Genomic DNA, 18,406 nt, shown 5'->3' with positions numbered 1-18,406 from the left:
TGGACTAACAGTTAGCAAAGGGAAAGGGACTGGAGAGGATGGGTGGGAAGGGAGGGATAAGGGGAAATAAGGGGGGGGGGCATTACGTTTAGCGGACATAATGTAGGGGGGCACAGGGAGGGCTATACAACACAGAAGACAAGTAGTGACTCTATAGCATCTTACTATGCTGATGGACAGTGACTGTAATGGGGTATGTGGGGGGACTTGATGATAGGGGGGCTAGTAAACATTATATTGCTCATGTAATTGTAGATTAATGATACCGAAATAAAATTGAAAAAAAACGGGCATAGAAGAAAGTTGAAATCGAGTAATCTGAGATAAGTCATCGTATGTAAAACTAACGTTATGAAAACAGTAGCTTTTAGTGAAAGAGAGGAAGATATAATACTTACCAAAAAAGAAGTCAAATACATACAATCCTGTACATATATCCAGTCTGATTTTAATACACAAAAAATTCTAAGAGTAGTACTGGATCCCAGCAAGCCACTTAACAACTATTTGTGATGATATTAGCAAAAATATATTCATACTGACTCCAAGGGAAAAGACAAAGATAATGTTTCCATTTCTGCAGTAGTGCAGTACAGATCAGAATTAGAGCAGCTACTTTTAGGTCTAAAATTCCCAGCCCTGGTACTTTCTCAAGAGAGTCTAAAACTCTTAAAATTAGAGTTAAGTTTTATTTCAGCACCAGGAAGCTGTTACTTACATATAAAACAAACTTCTAGAAGAAAGGTGAGAGGATGACAAAATGAGAGTTACTGCTCTAAGAAATTGCCCAAAAGATTTTCAAAGGAAAAACTAAGATTAGGGTCAAGATTCCATCCTTGACTACACATGTGAGGCCAATGTTAAAACCAGCAGGGGAAACTGACTTTTACCAAGGATCTGTTCCATTTAAGAACTACAAGAAATTAGTATTTGATAAACAGCTCAGAGCTCATCTATTCCACCTGTCACTCCCTACTTTTCTTGGTTTATAAATATAAGGCACTTAGGCAAAACCATTTGTTCAAGAATAGGAGAATTCTACCACTTGCCCCAACCAATCTTGCGTTGCACAGCCTGTAGGACTGACAGAGCAGGGAAGCCATTTACTCATCACCATGAGAAGTGCCTTCAATCATATTTACCCGACCAGGAAAGAAAGGCTTATACCTCACAATTAAACAGAGCACCACTACCTGCCTTTTCCAGATAAAACTGCATTTTGAGAGAGAAAAACAAATCAATACTCATTTTGATTTCACAACCTTGAATAACGGAGTACTGACAAAGCACCCTGCTATACATTCACCCAACCACCTGTCACCATCACCCATGAACACAAAGGGCTATTTTTATGTAGTACACTACAGAGAAATAATATCCCATTGCCATAGCAACAAGTTTTCCATAAGATACACTAGCCCATGAAGAATGCAAAAGAGAACAAAGCTATGTCTTTGCATTTGCCTTTACTTTGCAGTATCTGGCGAAGATTCTAAGTTTTTTAAAGGCCTGGGTTTGCTCAAGAGAGCCTTAGTGTGGGCAATGTACAAAGAAATCTTGAGTGCATACAGCTATTTTTTGGGTGAGGAAGAATCACTAGGGAATCCTATCCTTCAGGAACAGAAAAGAAGTCAAACAAATGCTATGCCACACCCCCAAACATTATAATACTAATTCATCTGAACTAATTCATTTCCAGTCCTAGGACAACTTTTCCTGTAACATGCAGCTACTATTGGCAGAATCCTCAAGAGGGCCACTCTATTGCTGCATTTTTCCCAGGGCCCTGAACAAGAACAGACACTGCAACCCATGGAAATGCCCCACTCTGATCAAAAGCATATATATACATGTACACACACATGCCATATTCAAACGCAGAGAGACAACCCCACAGTCCTCAGGACTTCCCTGGAGAAGTGGAAAGAAGCAGCTCAGATGGACCAGTCACTCTGGTCCAGCCCTCTCCTGTCCCTCCTGGAGGTCTGTATGCCCAGGCCCTGTCTGGCACAAATAGACTTCCCTCAGTCCCCACGCCAGCCACATTCCATTCTCCCCAGTATCCAGCAGTTCCCAGTCCAGCCTGGAGCTTGCACTGGCTTTTCCTGCATTTGTCCCCTAGAGCCACTCCCAGCCCTTCTTCACCACTCTGCCCATCAGGCTGGCCTCTGTGAGCTTCAACTCCTTTGTCTGGCCTCCAGTCAGGTGAAGACAACGAGGCACTGCAGCATCTCAGCAAGCAGGAGACAGAGTTGGTCACTTGTCTCTCAGCCCACCAGCCCCACACTAGCCACAGTTTTGGCAGTGGCTGTGCTCCTCAAGACTACAGTTCCTGTAGGGGAGCCTCCTTTGACAGCTGCCCTTCAGATAGATCCAGGATCGGCAATGGCTTCCTGCTGCTGCTAGTGTCTCCGTGCCTCCACATTCCTGTTCTCAGTAAAACTCTCTGAGCATGCCATTTCCTGCAGGACCCTAAATGATACATAGCCTTACCCCAACTTCTGATGGCCTCCTTGGCTTCAAAGTTTAATCAGCTTTGACTCTAGCCTGTCCCATGGTCCTATTCACCATACCACAGAAGCTCCTCAGAGGTGGTCCAAATCCTGTTCTCAGCCACACACCCACAGAATCACCCCGTTAAGAAAGAATTTCAACATTTACACAGAATTTGCTATGAAAGCAATAGCCTCTCCATTGAGAAATCATCAGGAAACCCCCCTTTCATTTTTTTTAGATTTGCTCTTCAACAAAGACTGAATTTCAACCCAAATAATTATGAAAAGTATTAAAAGAAGTCACTGATCTGTGTAACCTTGGGCAAGATATTAACTGAACCTCTGCTCCTCTTTTGTTTTCTTCAAACTGGGAATGGTAATAATACCTATCTTCATGGTTTGGTTGTGGGAAGTAAATGAGATGAGCATTCACGAAGTTTAGGACAAACCCAAGTAAATGGTAATACTAAATAAATAGTAGCTGCTACCATGACTGCTATCATCACATATATACAACCAGAGTAGATTTTGCCCCAGGGGACATTTTGCAGTGTTTGGAAACATCTTTGGTTGGAACAGTTTGGGGAGGGACAGATATTGATCTGTGAGTAGAGACCAGGGGTGCTCCTGGACACTCTACAATGCGCAGGGCAGTCCCCACAGCAGAGAATGATCCAGCCCCAAATGTGAACAGTGCAGAAGTGGAGAAATTGTGATCTAGAACAAAGACTAAATTAAAAGAATCTAAAACATCCACAAGCCAAAATTTCTCGTGCTTTGCTTCCACTGTTACCTCTCACTAACAGGGCTATAAAGGTACCAGAACATACACAAAGGAAAGCAGTTAACACATTTTAAAATAATTTTAAAGAGAAACTAATTTTTTTTAAAACTCAGAAAGCAAGCACACCAAACATCTCCAGGGGCAAAAAGCTATTCCTGCATAACCATCTGTTTTTCACAAGGCTGACCCTGAATTACAGGAGAAACAAAGATATCACTGCATTAAATATACTCTTTTGAAGGCATCAGGAACAAACATTACACATTTAAGAAAACCTGCTTGAAAAAAAAAAATCTGAATTTCTGGCATTTATGGGATTTACTTCAATTAGGAAATTAACACAGTGAAATATTTGATTACCTCAAAGAAGAGGTTGAACAAAGATATTTTTCTGTAAACCAATAGCAAAATATTACAAATGAATTAAGTCAAAGCTAACATTTACTATTGGCCTAATATTAATAGTCTCTCCTGGTCCTGAATTAAATTATGAGGATGGCCGAGTTTCTCCAGTCTGTGAAAATCACTTTTTCCTTCAAGTCCATGTTCCAGCCAGTCTCTGAAGCAGATAATAGTGGTAAATAAAACAGGCTCACAGCCAGCTGGCACATGCTCCGCAGGGGCTCTATGGAGTGAAAAAGAGGGGAGAGAGCCAGATAGAAAGGTCAGGAGCAGAGGGCTCCCTGCCGGCTTTGCGGGGCCTGCAGAGTGAGGGCCTGGAGGAAGCAGCTGAGCATTCATTCACCCTGGGCTTCCTTCCCCCTTGCAGGGCAGACTGGAGGGGGAGGGACCACAGGAGCCTCATGGAATCTCATTCCTGACCTGGACTTGCCAGCAGTGCTGCTGCCATTCTGACTTCGAAAACAATGAACTAATAAGAACTGCAATTCCGCATCCTGATACCTTCCAACTCTTCAGAGCAGGGCTTCTTCACTGCTTTTGTGCAGTGGCCCCTTTGGCAGTCTGCATGGACCTCTTCTCAGAATAATGTTTTTAAATGTATAAAATTAAACACTCAAAATACAAAGGATTATAAAGGAAATACACTAAAACACAGCTGCCAAAATATTAAAAGACAAGTTTGTGATAGTAATGCATGTGTTTCTTTATTAACACAGTAAGAACAGCCAGTGCATCTAAACTATTGTAAATTATCATTGAAGTACCTGCAACAATTGTAGGATTTTTAAAAACCCTATTTCCACAGGTGATAGTCACAGGTACTGCTAATACTGTGGTTTGTTGCCTACATGCATAATAGAAGGTAGGGGTTAAATACAGTTAGGTGAAAACACGTATTTTTTTCCACATCTAAATTCACAGACTGCTGAAGTGGACCCAGGATTAAAAGGCTTTTGATTATTCCCTGCAGAAGTGGGCTTAAAGGACGTTCAAAACTGCTTTTCCACATTTTTCCCTGCCTCCTACTAGTTAAGAGGCAAAACAAATTGCCTGAAGTCTAAAATCGAAAATAATACCTAAGAAAGGAATATATTTGCCAGTTCTACTTGGCATAAGAAAATGAATTATGCATGAAAAATTTTTTTAAAGGATAAAGAAATTCTAAATGAGTAGTTGGGCAAAAACATATATGTTTTCTGGCCCCAAAAAACTAAACTGAGTAATTTTATGCTTTAGAAATTTCTGGAAAGCAAGTGTGGTAGAAGACCCCTAAGGTAACTCCCCCCTCCCAATAATTCTTACTTCCTCTTATCTATGCTTTTGTATAATCCTTGAATTCAGACAGAACCTGTGACTTGCTTCAAACCAATAGGATTTGGCAAAGGGGTGTCACTCATCTAAGCTGACTGAAGAGAGAGAATTTCATGCTGGCCTTAAAGAAGCAAAGAACTATGAAAAGAACTGCCTATGGAGAGGGCCATGTGGCAAGGAAGTGCAGGTGGCCTCTGGAGCTGAGGGCTTCAGTCCTAAAAATCACAAGAAACTGAAATCTACCAACAACCATGTTAGCTTGGAAGAGATCCCCGAGCTCAAGGAGCTCCACAAAAGGAATGCCATCTGGCCAATGCTTTGATTTCAACCTTGTGAAACCCTGAGCTGAAGATCCAGTTAAGCTGTGTCAAGACTCCTGACCCACAGAAACAACGAGATAATAAAATGTGCTGTTTTAAGCTGTAATTTATATTTGAGGAAATTCATTATATACCAGTAGGTAACTAATTCAGTATCCAACAGAGGGGGATGACCAACCATCCCAGTTTGCCTGGGAATGTCCTGGTTTGAACACTGAGAATCCCATGCCCCATGAGGCCCCTCAGTCCTAAGCTAATCAAGTTGGTTGGTTGCTGCTATGATCTGAATGTGTGTGTCCCGCTAAAATTCCTATGTTGAAATCCCAATGCCCAATGTGACAGTATTAGAAGGTGGGGCCTTTGGGAAGTGCTTAGGCCACGGGGGTGGAACCTCATGAATGGGATTAGTGCCCTTATAAAAGAGGTTCCAGAGAGATCCCTAGCCCTTTCCACCAGGTGAGGACACAGCAACAAGGTGCCCCTATGAACCAGGAAGGGTCCCCTCACCAGAAGACAACCATGCTGACACCTTGATCTTGGACTGTGAGCAACAGGTGCCTGTTTATAAGCCACCCAGTCTGTAGTATTCTGTTATAACAATCCGAACAGACTGAGACAGTTGCCTACCAATAGACATGTACTGAAGAGAAGAATGATACAACTACAAAACACTAGCCACTTGCCTTTAGAAAACAAACAGAAAGCTTGAAAAAACCTGGAAGGGATCCCTCTCCAAAAAGTTATAAATAATTAGTGAAACTAATCAAGACTTCCTCACAACCAATTCTGTATCCCCTTAAAGTAGGGCAGTCTCCCGTTACATGAATATAAAACTAGGACACTGTTCAAATCCATCTTATATTTCTAGTGTTCATTTTCGTACCTTTCCAGTCTCCCCACTGGTTTCCCCAATTATTCTAAATCAGCTCTCAAACTTCTTTATCTTAAAGACTGCCAATGGTTTGATCGTTTGAAACCATCATTCACGCTTGCCACTTGACTACAGGCCACAGATATCTTTTCTACCCACATTAAACCCCTGCATGTTTCCATCTCCTCTGACCACCCTCAGGTTCCTTCCTTAAACATAAACCCTATGAATCACATGATGTCTGAGATTTGCTTCAGGATAACTGAGGGAGAAGGGAACCAAGGTGGGAACACAGATGCAATGGAACTGGCCATGTAGTGATGGTTGTGGAGCATGGGTGGCAAGCACAGAGAAGTTTAATGTATTAACCTTTGTTTGAAATTTTCCATTTAAAAAAAGATGGGGAAAAATCAAGCCTATGAAAGCCTAACCAGCTCAAAAGTCCTCTAAAACTCTAAAGAATAACTGCATCTTATCTATGAGTTTTTGATGTTCATGTATGTATAACACAGTCCCCAGTCATATGATATTCTATATGAAGAACAATGCCACCTACTTTCCTCAGGCATAAAGGTCTCTACAGCACCATAGTAAGTCATTACAAGAGTAGGTAATGGAGATTTCTAAAAAGGAAACAAACGAACTAGAGCTGCATGTGTCAACCAAGACAGATCTCAAAAACACGGAGACAAGCAAGTTGCAGAACTTTACACAGAGTGCAATATTCCTCATTTTAAGATGAAAAGCCATAGGGAAATAATTGTTTTAATGACATATATAAAATATACACACATGATATATATATGCACAATATATATATATGCACATAAACATTTAATAAAAGTATTAAAATTTTTCAGTTGATGCACACCAAATTTAGAACAGTGGTAACCTCCAGGATCGAGAGGGAAGAGAAGGGGACCAAAGAAGGGGTCATAGAAAACTTTCACACTAACTGGGCTGTTTTATTTCTTAAGCTGAGTGGTGGGTTTACAGTTATTTGTTGGATAATCCTCCAGTTTTACACACCTGAAATGTTTTATGAAAGAATCAACAAGTAACTATTATGCACATATCCTCCTTTTAACCAATGGTTTGGCTCTGCAACTTCCTATATCCATTGACATTCATTCTCTTTGACAAAAAAAAGAACACCATCTCAAACAGCATATATTCCTAGATACTGTTTTAGTATGCTGGCCTCTATCTCCCTAAAGTATATGTTTCAAAGGGATATGATATGAAGGTGCAAAAACAGGAAATTGTTTCACTTGCTTTTTCATTTTTTAGTTTATCTAATAATCTAGCAATGGGAAAAAGTTCACAAGAATTTTGTCTTTTACCTAGTTTTCTTTAATGATTAAACAGTCACTTCAAATAATTACAAGAAAACCTTTAAATATGACTTATTCCCAAAGGTGAGGCCCATGGGCAAGACTTCTTAGAATATCCCTTGCTTCTCACAGCTCTGTTTTACTTCTTTATATTTCACATCCTTTCTTGCTCAAATAAACTCAAGTATAAAAACATCTGCACTGGAATGTAAACTCCATGAGGATGTGGATTTGTGTTTGATTCACTGCTGTAACCTTAGCACCTACAAAACAGTGCTTGACACTCAATAGAAACTCAAATTTGCATCAAACCCAAACCACATTCCCAACAATGCCCTATGCCTTCTAGTAAAATGCTGGCCTTTGAATACCAATGAAAATACTTCACAACTTTGGGAAACCAATCACAAACATTTGTAGTTCTTTATCTTAAATCATTAAACAAAAATTAGTTTAATGCTGATGGGCAGTGATTGCAATGGGGTGTGGCAGGGGACTTGATAATATGGGTGAATGTAGTAACCACAATGTTGCTCATGTGAACCTTCATAAGATTGCATATCAATGATACCTTAATTTTTAAAAAACTACTAGTTTCTCAGACATTCATATTTTCCTTTCATAATTTAAAAGTTTTTCATCTATCATTTTTCCACCTACTACTAGAACCCTGCTTTTAAAATAAGTCAGCACATGAAGATTCTCTTTTAGAGAGACCAAAAGGCCTTTTATAATAGGCCATTATGATACATTAAAATACAATCCAAGATGGCAAATACGTATATGGAAATACGCTCAACATCATATATCATTAGGGAATTGCAAATTAAAGCAACAATGAAATACCGCTGCATTCCTATTAGAATGACTAGAATCCAAAACACTGACATTAATGCTAGCAAGGACGTGGAGCAACAGGAACTTTCATTGATTGCTGAGGGGATTGCAAACTGGTTTCAGCCACTTCGGAAGACAATTTGGTAGTTTCTTACAAAACTAAACATACTCAGCACATGATCCAGCAATTATGTTCTTTGGTACTTACCCAAAAAGAGATGAAAACGAGTTCATACAAAAACCTGCACACTGATGTTTATCCAACTTTATTCAAAAATTGCCAAAACCTGAAAGCAACCAGTATTCCCTCCAATTGATGAATGGATAAATAACCCCTGGTACATTCAGACCATGGAATATTATTCAACACTAAAAATAAATGCACCATCAAGCTGTGAAAAGACATGGAGGAAACTTTAAATGAAAGAGGCCTATCTGAAAAGATTATATACTGTGTGGTTCCAACTTACATTTTGAAAAAGGCAATACTATGGAGACAGTAAAGAGATCAGTGGTTGCCAGCAGTTGGGAGGTAATAAGGAGAGACGAATAGGTGGAACACAGAGGATTTTTAAGGCAGTGAAATTATTCTCTTTGACATTATGATGGATACATGTCATTAAACATTTGTCCAAACCCACAGAAAGTACATCACCAAGAGTGAACCTACTGTAAACTATGGACTCTGGGTGATTATGTTGTGTGAGTGCAGGTTCATCAACTACAAAAGTCCTACTCTGGTGGGTGATGCTGATAAGGTGGGTGCTGCACATGTGCAGGGGCTAGGAGATACATGGGAAATCTCTGTACCTTTCCCTCAATTTTGCTGTGAGCCTAAAACTGCTGTCAAAATTAAAGTCTTATTTTTTTTTTAAACATAGACTGTGTAACACCAAGAATAAACCCTAATGCAAACTATGGACTTTCGGCAATACTGAAATGTCAATGCAGGTGCATCCACTGTAAAATGTTCCACTCTGATCAGGAATGTTGATAATGGGGAGGCTGTGTTTATATGAAAGCCAGGGCACATGGCAAATCTCTGAACCTTCCCCTCAATTTTGATGTGAACCTAAAACTACTCTAAGTATTAATATATTTATAAATTAACTAAAAAAAAATCCTTAAGATAACTCACTTCCATAACAAAGTAACAGATGAAGTGGCTTATTTCTCCAAAGAGACAAAATTGAGTATTTTTATAGACATTTACTCCAGGTAAGATTTTTGCCCTTCCTGGAACATTATCATAATTTTAATTGTACATTTATTAAGAAGAAAATCTAGTTGTTACCATAGAAACTACCAAGGCTGGTTATTGCCTCCAAGATTTGAGCAGTTATACCTGTTGGGCCACTGAATTCTGAACTTACAGGTTCCTGTTTAGCAGGGAAAGGCTAAAAATGTCTACATTTGTTTGAAAGAATGGCTAATACACTCATGGGGGTAGTGCAAGTCAAGGTGAATGGAGCACAGAAGCACACACACACATCCAGACAACACACATCACACCCATACCACCAAAGTGGTGGTAAAAATCAGGTGGCCCCCAGCTGCCGGTTTTATTCAAATTTCTTCTAATCACATTTCCTTGTCCAGGATACCACTGATGTTAATTTTCACCTCTACAGGATTATTGCAATTATGTTAGGTTAATGTGGGAGGATGTATTTTGTTTTGCTGTGCGAAATAAGGGAGCTTAAAGCTCTGAGAGATTTACTACACAAGCACCTTCTAAGGATGTCCCTTTTGCCAGAATTTGAAGCAGTCTTTTGCAAGCAGGTTTCAATTGGACATCAAGAATATAATCTCATTCATGCAAAAGGCACTGTGCCTTGGTTTGTCTTCAAATCACATATATCTCAAAGGAGCATAGGTTTTAAAACCAGGAAAACCCCCTCACCAACATACTCAAGATTTAATATGCCCCCCTTCTCTTATCACACTCCACATATTACTAACAGCAAAATAAGCCTTAACAGGTACACTTTGGCCTCAGTCACTTATTCCTGTTTCAGTTGAGAAGTAGAAACTGCATTTAATAAACTTACTATGTTTGGGAGTATTCTGAGGGCCCTATGTAATAACAATAATCTGTGTTTTAAGATACCAACTTTTTCTCTACCTGGTCCAGCTCTACTGCGTAACAGCAGTAGCAGAACTGCCTACATATCAAGGACTTCTTAGGGGTCAAACGGTCATGCTAAGTTCTGTAAATACTAAATATACATTTTCAGAAATCCCAAATTCTAAAAGGTGAAAGATTAGAGTGGCTTCAGTTATAAGCATATGTATGCTCCAGCAGTAAAAAGAAAATGAAGTCTTAAATGATTTCAAAACCTACAAACACAATGATATTGCAAGGGAACCACAAACCCCTCAGCACTACTTTGGAACTAGATTTTAAAATACTACTCCCCACTCTAAACATTCAATTGATGTTAACTTTCATACTGACTACCGCTTTCAAGAAAAGCTTCATTTCACGTTTTGGACCTGATATTAAGAATCCGACTACCTTGAAGTACTGGTGATGTCAAAAGACAAAGTGCTTACCAGGAGTCTTCCTCCAAGGAAAGCACAAAACAAAAACAGCATCTGCTCTGATCATCCCTTCGTTTCCAGGTATGAGCAGCCAAAGGAGGCAGCTATGACACACGTTACTTTCCAATATTATTCCAAGTTCAAGTAATGATAAGATGCTAAACCACAGCTGTCCACCTCTAGGCCTAAATAGGAAGCCTGGCTTTGCCTTGACAGCCGTCCTCTTGCAGTCCTGTGTTCCTGCCCTGCAACTTAAGGCCTTCCAGTTTAATACTAATATTCGTAAATACATTAGTGGGGAAATACATATGATAAATATGTATATATTAGAAGTAAATACTGCGGACAACATTCAGTCCTGGGCCCCTAGCCCTAGAGACATACACACGCACACACCTTTCAAGTTCAAATCCCAGCAAGGCACCCACACCGTCCACCTCTTCCTACCCACCCAGGAAAGGTAAGGACAGGAGCGGCGAGCAGAGGTTAAACCAGACACCAGCCAAAACACACACCACTTCCAAAACAAGGCAAACTTCGGGTCTGGGCGGCTGCAGAGACCCAGAAGCGGCCGGGGAAGGGGAGGGAGCGTCAGTCTCAGGGCAGAAAGATCGGGAGCGCACCCAGCACTGCTGAGCTGCGGAGGAGGCTGGCGTTCCCCTGGGGGCCAAGGGCGTCGCCGCCATCCCCGACAGCGAACCCCTCTCTGCGACCTGGCCGAGGCCTCTGGGTCCCTGGGCAGCCCTATCGCCCCAGCCCGCCCACCAGAGACCGGCAGGGGAAGGGGGCGCGGGCTCTTACCTGGTGCAGCGTCTCGGCGGGCAGCTGCGACGCCCGGAACAGGTCGGCCACGGGACCCGCGGCTGCGGTGACCGCGCCGGGGACGGCCCTGACGGCCTCAGGGGCCCCGGACGCGGGGCCCCCGCCTGCGGCGCCGGCGCAGCGCGCGAAGAGCTCAGAGTAGCACTGCTGCTCGCCCTCGCTCAGCAGCAGCGGCGGCCCGGAGCCGCAGCCCCCGCCCGCCGCCGCCTCCATAGAGCTTGGAAGGGGCCCGGCGGGGAACCGTCCCCGGCTGGGTCGACACCGCCTTCGCCTCCGCCGCCTCGGTCTCGGCCTTGGCCGCCGCCACCACCCCCACGCCCCGCAGCTGCCGCGCGGCCGCTTCCTCCCGGCGCGCGCCGGCCCCGCCCCCGGACTTGAATGTTGTGCCTCAGCCGCGCGGCACATGGAGACAGGCGCGGCGCGGACCAATCGCAGACGAGAATCGCCCCAGGCCCCGCCCCCGCCGCCCGCCCCGCCCCGCCCCTCACGGCGGCAGGTAACTAACTCCGAGCGCTGCGCGCTTGGCCGTTGGTCACCTACTCCGCCCAGGCCGCCTAGCCAGAGAGTGCTGCGGCCCGCGCGGCGGCGAGCCCCACCCAGCGCGGGAGGGTGGCCTTTGGCTCTCCGCCCGGGCTGGGAAGGGGACCTGCCAGACCCACCTGGAGAATGGCCTTTGCAGGGAACGGGGAAGGCTGTGGCATATTCTCCTTAGGACGCTAGAGCAGGAGTGGTGCCCACCGCACACCGTGCCCTTCCCAGAAAAGGGACCAGGCAAGGGAAATTAGGCTTCCGTTTTTCCATAGCAGTACTGCTTATGTCCTGAAAAGCTGGAGGACCGCGATCTCTATTGAAACGGGGTCGCAGTGATTCCCCATAGCGTTCAGGGTGGCGACTAGGTTAGAGCACTTTCTCGGGCATGGTTTAAAAGGAGTAATATCGCTTAGTATTAAATACTAGAGGAATAAGAGTAAAGAGGCCCCGGGAAGAATTGCACTTAATAGATGCCCAACTGAAAGGAAAAAAAAATCAGTCCAAAGTTAAGCACTAATAAAAAATACGTTTCAGAATTTACTTTAATAAAGAGATATATCAAAGTTTCACCCCAAATAGTTTTAATTTTAAAAAAAGAGCTCAGGAAATAGCAGCGGTGATAAATATACTTTGGTATTTTGGTGAACTAAATTAAAAACCAAGGACAGAAACAGTGGGAAAAAAACTCAGGAGATGGTAAAGATAAAGGTGTGAGGGTGGAGAGAGATACATAAGAAGGAAAAAGAAAAATTATGTCAATTCATAAATGATGGCTGGAGTAATATTTTTTTTTTGGAATCTGAAGAAATGAAATAAAGATGAGCCACTCCAAAAATAAGAATTTCTTATCCCTTCATTAAGATTTCCTTATACCACATTTTGCTTCAGACCTGCCAGGAGAGAATTAAGACAGCAGTAAAGTACAGAGTAAAAGAGTACAGAAAGGATAGGTAAGTTAGGAGCAGCAAAGATTAACTTAGCTGGAGAATTTCCATTTCAAAATCTCAACCACTATTGTATTTTCCACATCCGTAATACCTTCTCAGGAAAATTGGAAGCCAAGAGATCACGTTTACTCTCTTCCTACCTTTCCAGTTGTAGTCAGGCTTCCCTGCAAATGGCCTGCCATTCTAACAGAGCTTAGCAAAGGACCCCCTCTTCCTGATAAATGCCAAATCCCACTTTCCCCCTGTGACTTCTGCAAAAAGAAACATACTGTATAATAATCTCTAACATGCATATGGTTCAAAGCTATATTATCTCATTTAAGCCTCCCAGTAACTCTGAGGTAAGTCAGAAAACATTTTTATTTCCATTTTGCATGAGAATATGGATACTGAGAAGGTATGATTTGCCCAACTTAATACTAGATTCAGAGATGATCTTCATTACTCAACTCTGTTAAATAAATTTGACAGACATTTATTAAGCACCAGATACTGCAGAGATGGGTAAAACATCTTATATCTGTGTCTATCAATCCATCAGTCAACATTTATTGGTGCAACAGAAAATACTGACTGTGTTCCTACTGGAGCACTGTGAAGGATTTTTTAAAAATACAAGATGTGTTGCTTTCAAGGACTCTGCAGCCTCACTGGGAAAGACAAAACTAACACAGCAATGAAAACAAACAATAAAAGACAATATATAATTAAGTGCTAAATTGTGTACCCCAGGCTAAGTGCTGTGGGAGTTTAGGGAAGAGAAAATCCTTGAGCTGGAGCTCAACCAGGAAAGCTTGATGAAGGGGGCCCTAGGATGGATGTTGATGAAGTAGGGAGGAGCCCTAGAGACTTGGGCCAAGGAAGTGATGAGTGAGGGACCACAGGCCAGGTCCAGGGAGGGGCAGCCTCTGATGGGCTCTGGGATGCCAGAGGGAAGCTGCTCAACAAAGGATGAAGAACAAGAGACACACGCGGAAGTGGCCAAAGTGACCCAACAGCAGCAACATTTATGCCCAGGAAACAGGGGGAAAAAAACGGCATTTTTTAAATGTTCTACTATCTAAGGAATGCCAAGTACTGTTTTTTATTTCTGCAACAGTTTTCTGAATAAAAGAAATAGTTATCAAACTTCAAAGAAAACACAGATAAGAATAAAAAAACTAGAAACATTCATATCCCTTAAGGGTGACCGTAAACAACAATGTTTTAGAAGAGAATTTCTTTATATTTTTTGCAGTTCTAAACTTACTCACTTGTTCAGCTCCATCATGGTCAGAAAAGCAGGAATGATAATATATTCAGGAAGAGCCAAAAGATACTTACTCTTCAAGACATGCTTTTCTCCTTTTAAATCCACCATCGATGCCCTGCATGAAAATGACAACTGACTCAGAACAAGGTACTGGTTACCTACAGGGAAGAGTTTTCTAAAGCAGCGGGTAGAAAACTAGAACCAGTTGCTTGGTTTTGTATGACTCAAAAGCTAAGAATGGGTTTTACATTTTTTTAATGGTTAAAAAAAAGTAATGCTTTCTGTGCATGGAATAATATTTCAGGACATATGAAAATTATCCAAATTCACATTTCAGTGTCCATAAGCAAAGTTTTGTTGGAACACAGCCACACCCATTCATTTCTGTGTTGTCTATGGCTGTTTTCTCACTGCAATGGCAGAGTTGAGTCATCACCTAAAATGTTTACCCTCTGGCCCTTCACAGAAAAAATTTGCTGATTCCTGTCCTAAAATATGGAGACCTAATATTTTCTCATGCCTACAGTTTACAAAGTACCTGGGCGGGGGTGGTATGGAGAATCCTGTTTGGCTTCTCTGAGCTTCCGAATTTTCCTGAGTGACACTGAAATACTTTAGACTGTATCCAAAGATTGATGGACTTTAAAAAGTACTTGTTGAGGAAGTGACCAAGGTAAATACTAAATAATTACTTCTTTGGCTGACTTTAACTTTTTTTTGCTTTGCTAGTAGTGAAGACAGGTAATCTTTAACAGTGTGAAAGAGAATCCTATTCCCCTGACCACATTTTTTCATGAGAAAGTTTCCTCTCTCCTCCCCAAGAGGGAATATTGATGAAGTAACATTGGCATGTCTCCCAGCTCCTCTCATTTCATTTATCTCCTCTAAGGAAGAAGTGATGGAAGGGAGAAAGAAGTGCCTCTTTCTTTGTCCCCTTCTTTCTCTCCCTCTCCCTCTGTCTCTGTCTCTCTCTCTCTCAACCTCTCTCCCTGCCACCACCACCCCTGAATTCTGCTGCCCTCAAAGGGGACTCGAGTTCCACATGGAAAGCACACCTACTTTGGGCCACTCTGGCCCCACTTGCAGGGCTTGATGCATATAAGACAGCAATTTTCTTGCAGCTTCCCAGGTTAGGGTCTGTTTTCTAAACACTCTCTGAGGTGGGGAAGGAAGCCGGGAGAGAGAGTAAGACGAAGCTTGACTGTGGCAACAAATTCAATCCAAATCTCCAATCCAACTCCAGCAACCATGAAACTGATGTTGGCAACGTGGACCAAACCCAATTCATTCTACACTCAGAGGAAGAGAGGGCTTGGAGGACTTGGACCTCCATATGTCCTACAAACCACCAAGGACAGTGGCATCTTACAAGTTACTGCCTCCCATAAAACCAGTTTTGAACATTGGTGAAATTATATCCTGCACCCGCCCCCGTTTGTGTGTGTGTGTAAGATAATGTGCCCTCTTTCTTCATATACCAACTCCATCCTCTGAAGCAAAAGCCTGACAAATTGAGAAGGAGGCTATTCTCCAGCAACAAACAGCTTGTTCTCAGCAGCCCTGCCGGCCTCTTCTGTTAGGTATCAGACAATTCACCTCTCTCCATGGAATGAAGCCTTTGGTAGCCCTGGGAATAGCTGAGCAGAATCGTTAAAAAGCTTTCTGTGCACTAGGAAAAGTCCAATACTTATGTCAGACAAACTGGAGCCAACAGTTCTCACTACTTGTGAACAACAGCAAGCTGTTGGAGCAGCCATGGCGGCTGTGGTTGCTGTTTGCAGCGGCCTAGGAAGGAAAAAATTGATGCACTTCATAATGGCTGTTGTCTGCCTCACAGACCCCAGACTTCACGCAGTGCTGTGGAGAAGTTGTTCACAATATAAACAAGTAACCAGCAAAGAGGACCTGCCCATTCCAATGGAAATTCTTAAAAGGGACCTCTTAAATGGTGTACATTATGTGGAAAATGTGTAATTATAAGAATGTACAGCTTTTGTCCTAGTTTATTTCTCCATTTACTGGATGCATTTATGGGAGACACATAACAGGTCCCTGTGGGCAGAAACAAAAAGAAAATCACAAAAGCAATTAAGAGAGCTCAAATAATGGGGTTTATGCCAGTTACATACAAGGATCCTGCATATCTCAAAGATCCTAATGTTTGCAACATCAAATATCACTAGTAAATTATATAAGGTTATCCTCAATGAACTCATTTTACAATTTAAAGACATATCAAGCTGTCTCACCTTGGGAAGGAAGCTTCCTGCTTTGGTTCCCTGAACAGGATTTTGGATAATAATTATCCTAGCCATATATTTTCACAGTGCTTTTTTAATCACCCATGTTATTCAAACGTACTGTCAGAGCTTTTTTCTATGTTTTAACAAAGAAAAAAATTCTAACTGTAGTTATTCAGCATTTCATCATCACAGCTTTGAACAAGGATTATTATTGATTGAATTGATAGAATTCTGAAAATCCAATTTTCAGAAGTTATTTATGTTTCTAAAAATGGAGGGTTAACTAAATGAGTCAGGTTAATACTGAAACGAACAACCTGAAAATTCTCAGTGGGTTAATATAATAATAATTTATTTCTTGCTCATATCACAGTCCAACAAGGGTCTGTGGAGGGAGTGGTTCTCTTCATGTTCATTCAGGGACAGTGTCTAGTAGCTCCTTCATCCTCGAAGTCCTCAACTAGATGCTCTACATCTGGAAGTTATAAAAATAAAGAGGAAGCTCAATAGAGCTACAAAAAGAAAGAGCATAGAAGATTGCTTACACAGAGGATTTTCTGGGCCAGGGCCAGAGGATCATTTCTCCCGGCTTTCCATTGGTTAGAACTGAGTCATATGGCTATACCGAACTACAAGGGAGTCTGGGAAATGCAGTCATGCTATGTACCCAGGAAGAAGAAATGGATTTGGAGGCCATCTATCCAGACTCTGACATAATTACCATGTAAAAATTTCAGAACTATTGTAGACATTGTTGGTTCACTGCCAAGATTCCTGTCACCAGGCAATGCACTCATCAGTGAGTGTTGTCTGTTAATGGCTCACAGCTGCTCCCCTCTTTGGAGATGTCCCCTCACACAACCTGGAGCCACATCAGTGAGGTTACACCTCCACCCTCCCCATGGAGCAGCCCACAGCCAATGGCTGACTGACATGAGGTATAGAAGGCCAGCCTCTTGCCTCAAGGTGAGACCAACTCTGCAGTACAAATCATATTCCAGAGAGCCCCATGGGATCAGGCTGGGGTGAGCCTCCAGCTGAGACTGCTTCCTTGCTTAGTTCCTTTTCTAACCTCACTCTGTTTCCTTCACTCCCCTTCTCCGGAGAGTTCTCCCTCAAAGAAGCACTTACCGAGAATCGTCACCTCAGTTTCTGCCCCTAGAGAACCCAATCTGAGCTAGGATTTTAAATCCGAAAGGAATATGACTCCCATCTCATAGAAAAAATATGGGCAGCACAAGTCGATCTGTGACTATTTAAGTGCTCTCAGTAGAGTATCCATAGTCTTACACTCAATAAACAGAGACTGCCTTCTCAGCACTACAAACAGAATCCATTTATGGTGAATATGGATCATAGCCTCATTCTCCATTTTTGTTTCCTGCCCTTTTCTATTTTGACCAACTTGATGTGGCTACTGGGTCATCTAGGATCTAAGTCTCAGCCTTTCAAGGCCAGAAACGCATTTATCACTTCTTTGGAGGTCTCACAATGCAGAGGAGAGCGCAGGTACAAAAATCACAATTCCAGGTAACATACTGACATCCACAGTGCTATCTGTTCTGTGAACTGTAACTCTCACGCACAGAGCAGTTCCCTTCCAGGTGTGCAAGTTCTCTCTGGAGATAAACTTGAAATAAGAAAACTGCTCCTTGACAAATAGGGACTCTGTGGCATCTTACTACACTGGTGGACAGTGACTGCAATGGGGTA

At 42.2% G+C, this 18,406-nt stretch overlaps 1 protein-coding gene and 1 pseudogene across 10 annotated transcripts in view; one reads left to right on the top strand and one right to left on the bottom strand.

Moving 5' to 3' along the window:
- Positions 1-12,076, bottom strand: part of REPS2 (RALBP1 associated Eps domain containing 2) — a 234,520-nt gene extending 222,444 nt beyond the window's left edge. For all 10 annotated transcript variants that reach the window (XM_073228224.1, XM_037020519.2, XM_037020520.2 and 7 more), the window contains exon 1: positions 11,700-12,076. In XM_073228224.1, the coding sequence (XP_073084325.1) occupies positions 11,700-11,933 (234 nt within the window). In that variant the 5' untranslated portion in view covers positions 11,934-12,076. The remainder of the gene's footprint in view (positions 1-11,699) is intronic.
- Positions 12,077-16,205: 4,129 nt separating this feature from the next.
- On the top strand, positions 16,206-16,633 carry LOC108395614 (small ribosomal subunit protein bS18m-like; annotated as a pseudogene).
- The last annotated feature ends 1,773 nt before the right edge of the window (positions 16,634-18,406 follow it).

Source organism: Manis javanica, chromosome X (genome assembly GCF_040802235.1).
Source record: "Manis javanica isolate MJ-LG chromosome X, MJ_LKY, whole genome shotgun sequence".
Taxonomy (NCBI): domain Eukaryota; kingdom Metazoa; phylum Chordata; class Mammalia; order Pholidota; family Manidae; genus Manis; species Manis javanica.
Note: the sequence above shows the minus strand (reverse complement) of the source record. Positions and strands in the feature narration are given on the sequence as shown.